Here is a 10,150-nt window from a genome sequence, read left to right as displayed (position 1 = left end):
TTAATAGCTCAGAGCTATTTGGTTTCATACTGTCCAAATAAATATGGAGTAACTGTGCTTTCAAATCAGCCACTCTTAAACGAATTTGTATGCCTGTCCACGTGTATGCGCCAAAGTGTATGTTTTCTTTGTGTGAGTCTGTGTTTGTATTTCAGACAGATTGTGTGCCTGCCAATTTGTCAGGATTCAAGTAACAACAGTCTCATGCTGGGATCTGTGTTGGCACCATCACAGAGTGATAAGACGCAATATGATCTCATTGGAGGTGTACTTTGTTCCCATGGAAATTGGTCAATTTTAGCAGGCGACTGAGAACTTTAGGTGGAGAAGCAGGAAGGTTGTATCCCAGAGGTACGCTCACATAATTAAGCATCCTCACCAGGGTATTCAAGGCTAACAGCAGGGTTTGTTGTGAATAGAGGTGGCGAAAGAGGGTGTTGGAAAATCATAATGCGGCACAGAATAATACCACTCTCATTTTACAGAGCAGTGGGAATAGCCCAAAAGGAAAAAAAAAAAGATTTTTTCAACAACACCACATTGTCAGTGAGAATGAGAGAAAAAGAATTAAATTTTACTATATTATGTGCAAGAGTTATCTTTTTCTATTTATACTGTGTATACGTGTAGATATGTATAAGACGTTGCACGCTTTATTTGACTTGCTCAAAGTTTGCAGAATAATTTTCTTCTTCATATTTCAGAAAGTATCGCTGCTATGTCTGATCTGAAGCTGAATGCGCAAGAGGACAAAGACGTGGAATCGGTGTCTGACAGCCCAGGTCGTACTCGGGAGCCATTACAGACTCACACATTCTCCCCGAAGAACAATGCTGCAGGTCTGTCCTCAGATGAACACGAAAACCCTTTAAATGGAACCCAGCCGAATCCATTTGTATACAGCAGTGTCCCTGCTGTTTCCCATGCAGACAATTCATTGCCTTCAGGAGCACTTGTTAATGGACCTGGTTCACACCCCAACTCAGAGGTACACTGTGTCCTGAACAAAGGCACTGTTTTATCCAACAGTGTCCTGGATGCCGTGTGGCAAGCGGAGAAGGACACGAGCCCCGAGGTGTTACCACCACCTAGTGAGCTTCAATCAGACGCTTGGAAGAACACAGTGGGACCCGACGTAAAAACACCGGCCACACAGCCAGGTGTCAACACGCCACTGTCTCACTCGGAGGAGAATGAGTCTAAACTGGCCTATTCCACGCTGTCAGGTGACAGTGCAGAGCAAATGCACATTAGCCAACCTTTGACAAAACAGACAATAAAAACAAGATCTCCACGGGACATGGAACGGTCTGGAGTCTCCTTGGATGATTATGATAATACTGAAGTAATCAGGTGGGATTCAACAAGAAAATGCTTTTTGCACAACGACAGAAGGCTGGAGACCAAAGTGATGCCCCAAAGAGACAAGAAGCACAATACACACACGAAAAGCATGTTAGGCTGTCTTGAAAAGGTTAACAACAGCTACAGACATTTCTGCAGTGGTAATGATGTTGAAAGTGTTGACACTGGCAACAAAGATGAATTTTTGGGTACACAATCTGACATTAAATATTCAGTTATGCCATTCAAAGACCTTTCTCGGAACATAGCTTTAGACTCTGAGAGCCATATTTATAGCACAGCGCAGGGAGGCAGTAATGAGGAAAATGACCCTGAAGATGAAAACTGTGTTAGTCCAAAAGTGGAACAGTTGAAGGCAGAGCAACTTGAACGAGATTCACTTTTCTTTTCATGCACAACATGCAATGTTAATTTCAAGGAAAAAAGACATTTCCATAGACATATGATGTATCATTTAGGCAAGCATAATCAGGTGAACAGTGAGAATGATTCACAGCCCTTTATATGCGGAGAGTGTGGGCTTTTGTTCTGTGATAGCAACTCCCTCATGAGGCACATCATTATTCACCAAGATAGGCTGGAAAAACTTATGGAGGAAATTGAAGGGCTCAAAAAGACTGAATTTGAAGATGGGGCCACCACAGTGCCGTGCTCTCGGTGCACGTTTGGTTGTAACTGCCAAAAAGTCTTTGTCCAGGGTACCAAAACACATGATAATTTGAAGCACTACTACTTTTGTGAGGAGTGTAATTACATTTCCTTGACACGGCAGACACTTGTAGCACACTTACATGTTGCACACCTCAACACACACCAGCCTCAAAACAGGAAAATGAGTCATACTAATCATGCAGAGGGAGCACAACATGTTCCGTTTCAGTGTAAAATGAGTTTTTTCCCAAGGAGAGACAAAGTAGTGTTAGGAAAACATTCTGAAATGCCATATGTTGGCAAATATAAAACAATGGCCCGATGTAAACCAAATCTATTTAAATCTACTTTAAAGGAAAAACTCGACCGTTCCACTGAAAAGGGGGATATTCACATTCAAAAAACTGTTGACAACACTGTAAATTGTCATCAGTTTAAACTCAATGCCAGCTGCACTAAAAGCATGCTGTCGCCATATTTGTGGAGAATCGACAAGCATGGAAAGTTACTCTTACAACCAGCAGAAAAATTGGATGTGGAAACCGATCTCACCTGTGTACAAGAAGATGCTGAAAACAATGACCGCAGGGCTTTTGGCAGCTTAAAGCTGGCAAACCGTCCTACAGCCGCTGCTTTTACAGCCAGGAAGCTTAAATTGGACCAGATGTTCTGTCAGGGAAGCAAAAATGACCCCGTAAACGGGAGTTTACAAGTACAAGTAAGCCAAAATTCTCCATCAATGGGAAAAATGACTACACCTTTGCATAACACTACTGAAAGAATGAATGGTAATATATTGCCTGGGCTTAGCCAGAGGCTTAAGAAACAGTGTGCAGTTAGGGAGTTAAAGAAAGGCTGTGAGGGTGATGATAACTTCAGTGATGACACCAGCGAAGCTACAGGCAGCTTCTTGGAAAGCAGCGAGAATGAAAGGAACTCATATGCTCGGAGGTATTTGAAAAAGAGGCAGAGCTTTACAGCCAAACACCAAAGCCCCCACGCACTCAAGGTTGAAGATGATGGAGATGAAGACTGCAGTGACATAGAACAGCTCATAATCAAAGAGGAGCACATTGAAACGACAGTGAGTGATGATTCCACAGAATTGCCTAATACATCTCCAAGTGATAGTTTTGATATGTCCCCCACACCATCAGTAAAACATAAGCCCTGTCCTTACTGTCCCGCCACGTTTGAGTCCGGAGTGGGTCTGTCCAATCACGTGCGAGGACATCTTCACAGAGCTGGGGTGAGCTACAATGCCCGGCACATGGTTTCACCGGAGCAAGTGGCGTTGTGGGACTATCAGCCAAGAATCCGCAGAAAGATTTCTACTGGCATGAGAAAAAAAGGTACGATTATTTTAACAAATAATAAATACAAACCGAGTCTGAATGGACTGTGTGCCAAAACTAATATCCCTAACACCGATTGGCTCATTATAGCCTAGCTTGTGCAATATTAGGTGCCTGCACATACTGTAGAATTTTAGTGTAAGCGTGCCACCTATCAGATGTGTTCTGTATGTCCTTAAATGCTATCAAAAGATGAATAACATTATATTTTGTAATTTAGTAAGAAAATCATTTTGCATTTTTGATAGGAGAAAGAAATGGAGCCAGGGATGTGTTGGAGCAAGCATCTATAATCTTAATCAGTGGGATTGCATATTGCGCACCTCTCTATAGAAGCTTTGGTTAATTACTCCATGACAGAAGTCAAAGTTCTTCAAAGCTCCACAACCATTTCAAAGTGGCACTTCAGGATATGGTATAGGGTTTACGATTTAGTATTTCTGTGATCGGCAGTAGGGTCTATTATATGACTTACATATAAAAGCAGCTATAGAAAATCTATATCTATAAAGTTTCACATTCCAAAATGTACACTAAAAATAGCTTTTTTCTTTCCTTAAATTGTGACACACTGTTCTTATATTACAGCTGTTAAGCCAGAAACTCGAGGACAACACACGTGTCCTGTGTGTTTGGAATGTTTTGATAGCAAAACTGGCATCTCTAACCATGTGAGGGGACACCTGAAACGAATAGGTACAAAGGTTACCAGCAGCAGTAAGTCTCCGCTGTGCGCACTAAATGAATTGCTACAGAACAAAACGGAACATTGGAACAACCTTCTGACTAAGAGTCAGTTCTCCTCTCAACCTTTAGCCCCTCAGAAGTTCATCTGCAGCAATGGCCTCTTTCTGATGCAGACAAGCATCCCAGGGAAACTCCAACATGTCAAAAGGAGTCTGCATCCCATAAAGAAAAGCCTTGTGTGTAAACACATGGTAGATAACTTCTCAGAAAGGAAGAAGCTACATGGGGAAGCAGAAAGAGGCACTACAGCCACATCAAGCACTTTAGTTGAACTCCTCAAAGCCAAACAGGAAAGTGTGGAGCTTGCAGTGAGCCAAGAAGCCTATGCAACCAGGGTGATCTGTGAGATGACCAACGATTATATGGCCAAAACAGAGATGACCAGTCGGGAACCAAACTGGTCTGCTGGTATGGAATCTTTAAGTCTAGATTTGGACAGCCATCATACTGTATGTAAAATACATCATTTTTAAATGTTATGCAAAACCAGCCAAAGCAGAAAAACAAAAGTTGAGGTATCATTATCATGCATTTAATAGATCATATGTAAGACAAGCTACTGTATGTCAGTTATTATATCATTAAGTGTAGTTTATTGTTGCGTTTTAATAGTTTTTTATTTAATTGTCTTTTTATTTCTCATTTAATTGTTAGTAGAGGAATAGCATGTTGACCCAGGCAAATGCTAGGCTTGCATAAAACATAACCGCATCCATATCAACAACAACTTTATATCTTTTAAATTCAGAGTGTGTCCTGTTTTTGAGCTGCCTTCACTTGCGTCAAAGCCAACTAATTCTCAGATTTTAATTCATATTTTATTACAAATTTACCATGTCTCATCCCAGATAACGTGTTTATTGTCGACAGAATACAGTTAAACAGTGTGAGAATTGTTCACAGTCATTTGATTTGTGGGAAAAACACATTCTCTGCATAGAATGCCACCAAAGTGCTTTTGAAGTTCATATTAAAAAAACATGAAATCCTCTTGATGTTGTGTCACAAGCCCATCATCCACGAATCCACAATTTTGTTTAATGTCTGTCCAAATCAAATTTTCAGTGAGGTACTAAGGAGGACAAAGCTGCAGTGTACTTCCCAAAGACGTTTTATCCCATGTCTTCTGTCCTAAAGACTGATTTAATGGCAATTTGTAGAATAACATTTGGGTATTAACGTAAATGCACCACCGAGTTCATTTCTTCTCACCTCAAGGTCAAGATGACTCTCAAATCATGTGTTACTCACATTTTTGGGATATTTTTCTTTGACATACAAATACACTGAAAAGTAAAATCAGGTTCTTTAATTTTTGAAAGATCGTTTGGGATATCTACTGAACTATGCCAGATATCATTAATCATTAACATGCAGTCTAGTGTACAGCATCATTGTTGCCAGTTTTCCTGGAAAATGAATATATCTGTGATTTTGTGTGTGTGTCTCTGCGTGTGTAGTTTAGGAATCCTTTGTGACTCCCTTGAGGTGGTGAATTGTATGTGAAAAAAGTCCCCCTGAAGACACAAGATTGTGTTAAACTTTACCAGTAACACTTTCCAAACAGGAGAGTGCAAATAAGATGCTTAGAATGCAGCCAGGTGGAAGAAGACTTTAGCGCACACTGGGACTAACAGTTTATCTGATAATAAAATTACTGCATGAACTCAAATATATTCTATATTTCTTCGTAAATATTCAACTTCTAATGTTTGTAAACTTGGATTTGTCACATATGGTATCATGCGCAGGCTAAACTGTATAAAATGAATATATAACCTAAATATTAGGGAAATGTAAAATACACTCACATCATTTATTTTATTTTTCAGGGGAATGTGACTCAAAAAAGATTTATATTCAGTGTGATAGCACCTTCCCCACTGTTTCCCAGCTTCCTGGTCATATTCAAGCAAATGCACACAGGAAGAGGATTGCAATTTTTGAAGAAGAAGGTAATTTCTGTTGAAGTAAAATGAAAAGCAGATGATATTTGCTGTATTTAGAGACAAAATGTTGCAAAATGTGCATTTAGAAGTTCATGTCAAGGATAAACGGATGTATTTCTTGAGATAAAGAATTCTGGTGCTTTTTTTTCTAGACTATGATTTTAGGAAGAAGAAACCAAGACAAAGGCCGGAGCTTAAAAATAATAATTTACCTTCACTGAATACTGAGATGTGCACACTGACCTGCAGGTAAAAGGAATGAAAGGCTACATACACAGTATTTCAACAAAACAACGCTTAAACTGGCACATGTATAAAGGACAAGCTGGAATATTGACATTTGCATGTTTGATGGTTGCAAGCAATTTGTCTGCACCCAGTTTTATGACTGTATATTTGCACACCATGATGTCACCCAGTGGTTTGTAAAGTCCTGGACAGCTCAACTTTTCTTAATAGTAATTACCACATTGCTCTTTTGGGCCAGAAGGAGCCACTCAGAGAAGCTGTTTGGCTTTGAGAATGCATTTAGCTCAAACTTGCTGCATATACCTGGTAGTTCAGCTAGATCTAACTTAGATTCTAACTATAAACAAATCACTGAGGAGTTTTTTTGGAACCGAACTACCACCTGCTGCAAAGGGTTAAAAGTCCAGAAACTATCAACGAATACTCTAGGAACTTAAATTACGGTTTGAATATCTATGGAGAAAGGACTGAATGTAATAGTTAAGATATCTGTGGATCTTGGGGGAAAGCAAATAAAATAACGTCCGTTTTGCTTTAGGAAATGTATTGCTGTCCAGGAACGTGAGATCATCCAGTCAAAGAGGTTCTTAAAATATAGTGACTATCAAGTGTAACAGGTAGATAAGACTGAGTGTCATCAGCATAACAGTGATAGTGAACTTATGCTCCAAAAGTCAAGTTACAAACACAGCCATGGTTTAGTAACTTCTATTAGTTAAAGTGCCCATGTCTCTAACAATGCCATTTTGAAGCCTCAATGAATTTTATATAGTTATGGAAAAGACTGGAAAACTTGAGAATCTTTGATTACAATGTATAGAATGAATAAAACTACATCTTAGTTAGAAGGCGTTAGAAGAAATGCATGAAGTCCAGAAACACTGACAGTTTCTTTTGGTGTATCTCTGCAGATTCTGCGACCTAGTTTTTCATGGTCCCTTTTCCATTCAGGAGGACTGGATCAGGCATTTACAGAGGCACCTTCTACACACCAGCGTACCCCACTCAGGGAGAGGGATGGTAGAGGTTTTAGCCCTTCATCAGAAAATACAACTAAGCATGTCTCACGAGGACCCAGAAACTGGGTAGTTTTACTTCCAGATCCCTCCAGATCTATGTATTTCTCTCTCTCGCTCTTATTCTCCCTCTAGATATATAGATATATCTATATATATCTATACCAGCATGTTTCTGGAAAGAAGTATTTTAGTTATCCAGGCTACTATATAGTATAAATTTTCTGTATATTTGCAAAAACTTAATTATAGCATATTTTAATGCAACACTTTGCCTCAGCTAATACGACTAATAGGATTCCTGTTTTTTGACTGCAGTATAAATTATGCGCAACAATATGTATGATCCAAAAAATGTTTTTGTCATTATATAAGTGCCTTGTTAATTCAACAAAACAACTGCTCAAAAATCAGATTTTTGTAAGGAGGTTTTCATTATAATACAAAAACTTAGAAGGAGCATTAGTTAGAAGGAGAACTGCACTTTAAAAATAGACAAGAATTTGAATGTGTTTCATGTTTCATTTTCTTTTAGAGATAATATTCAGTGAAACTGTTGCTCTACTTGTACGCACAGTACAGAGTGTCATTAGTTTGTGGATGCTTTGTACAATTTCACCTCTGTGTACCTGCATCAGAGACAGAATTCTTCTTAATCCAAATGACATTCAAGACGTTGGGACAGCTTGTTCTGTCATCATTTGTTCTTTGCTTTAACCTTCAACATTCAGCTTAATTTCTGAAAACTGATTCTCATTGTTAGGCACAACAATAGCTTTTTATGAAAAACCCTCTTTAGTTGTAACAAAAGTTATATTATTTTCTATGATTAGCTCTGTGTTTCCAAAGGTGCTGTCTTTGGTTCAGTGGAAATGTGTTGTAATTAGAGACATCACGCTTAAAATTCATACTTAACAGTTTAAAGACGGAAATACTATGAACATTACCTATTATCCAAATTCACTTGCACTTAAATTTGTCACAAATTTTGCATGACAGGACTTCTGGCTATGCGCTAAGATAAATTTAGGTATTTCAGCATGTGAATAAGTACTTTTGCCAGGTCCTTTCAGTAAAATGTAGTAGTGTACCTTTTTCTTAGTACATTTTCATAATTGTATTCTCTACATTGTATATTTTAAGAACAGCTAAGGCTTTGACGTGTGTGATCTAGTCTGGCTGAACCTATTGCCAAAGCACTTACCTCAATTGTAACACTTTTGATTTATACTATATTAAAAGCCAACAAATAGTATATTTAAAATTCAGAAATTTAGATTTAGCTAAATCAAACAAATGCTTGCTCTGGTTTTACAACCAAATGCCATGAAAGGATAACTATTTTATGCATTTACTTGCCTATTTTGAATATGGAAAACTGCAGATATAGCATCTCCTAACATGTTGTACAGTTTAGCTTTGTATTAATACATGTTGTTGAATCAATTTAAGAATTCCAATTTGATTTGGATTATATCTTCTGCAATCAAATATTCATACAATTCTGATGAAACTTGCATGCAAATATTTGTATAGAAATCAGCTCCATTGATATTCAGCATGTGTGATATGAAAGAAGTGTTGTAAATTTAAGGAATTAAACACGTGTTTATTTGTTGATGCTGTGCCAAATTACATTAGTGACGTTTTTCAAGATGTTTTTAATCTGATAAAAAGATCTTATATGATGTGATACCATGCTTAGAGGAGCATCTGACTCCTCTTGGCTGCACTGGCATTATTTACAGCAGCAGTTATGAGGGACTGAGCAAAAGGTTTAACGAACATGCGGATAATTGAGCAAGGTGAGATTAGGTTAAACAAGAGACTTCATTTACAATAAAATGGTGTTTATCACACAATATGCTGTTGAAAAGACATGTTAATTAATAAACCTTAGCTGAATCACAGATCAACAGGCAGGTGCACATTTGCACACTGAAACAAACATTGCTGGCTGGAAGAAGTCCTAAGGCAATTTGAGTGTGGGTGATTGAAATCCATACTCGACTTCCAATGTAAAAATATATTCCAAAGTTTTTCTGAAAATAACACGATGTCTGTTTTGTGTTTCTTTTCCTCTGCTGTGCCTCAGCAGGGAAACATAATCCAGGGCAAAGAGAGAGAGAAAGGAAATTTCTTGGTGTAAAACTGTAAGCTTGAAGGATAACCACTTGGGTTGTTGAAAACAGACTCCAGAAAGAAGGTTCATAACATAGCAGGCCTTGGTGACAGCATTCTGTCACTCAGTCATTGGTCACTGTTCCTTTAATATTTTTCACCTTTGTTCAGCTGCAATTTTTCACTATACATGGAGAAGTCTTTTTTTGTACTTGTGCCAATGAGTATTGTCAGCATTGGCTCTAGTGAAGTGCAAACACACCTTTGAACGTTTACTTCTCTCTGCCATTGTCAATAAAAGCAATGTCTTCCTATGTGTCACCTCTTGCAGCAGCTGCTCCACCCTCCAACCCCTTAGAAATCTCTCTCTCCTGTACTGGGAATAGTAAAAGATGCATGTTAAATGAATATCGCCATCTTATTGTAAATCAGAAACGGAGTTGATTAGACACAAGAGACGTGTGCAGCATAAAAAAGTGAGATCAAGCCAACATGTTCAGATTCATATTTTAAACAGACTTTTGCACATGGCTGAAGACGTCTTTATTTGCCTTTATTTAAATGTATTATGTTAAATCAAGCCACAACCTTGGCAAATGCCAGTTGAAATAACTTGACAAATGAGAATTCACAAACGGTTAAATTGATTGGCCAGTTTGTTTGTAACCAAAAAGCAGAACCAGTGCCTGTAAGACCC

The 10,150-nt window shown here is 38.3% G+C and overlaps 1 protein-coding gene across 1 annotated transcript; it reads left to right on the top strand.

The window, feature by feature from the left end:
- Nucleotides 1-718: 718 nt before the first annotated feature.
- znf644b (zinc finger protein 644b) lies at nt 719-7,576 on the top strand. Its single transcript, XM_085399629.1, has 5 exons — nt 719-3,368; nt 3,960-4,526; nt 5,951-6,073; nt 6,220-6,316; nt 7,228-7,576. The coding sequence occupies exons 1-5, from the start codon at nt 719-721 to the stop codon at nt 7,403-7,405; spliced, it is 3,615 nt and encodes a 1,204-aa protein (XP_085255755.1). The 3' UTR covers nt 7,406-7,576.
- The last annotated feature ends 2,574 nt before the right edge of the window (nt 7,577-10,150 follow it).

Source organism: Rhamphochromis longiceps, linkage group LG23, assembly GCF_057381845.1.
Source record: "Rhamphochromis longiceps isolate RC_006_pf linkage group LG23, R_longiceps_female_GT1.1, whole genome shotgun sequence".
Lineage (NCBI taxonomy): Eukaryota > Metazoa > Chordata > Actinopteri > Cichliformes > Cichlidae > Rhamphochromis > Rhamphochromis longiceps.
This window is presented reverse-complemented; position numbering and strand designations above follow the sequence as displayed.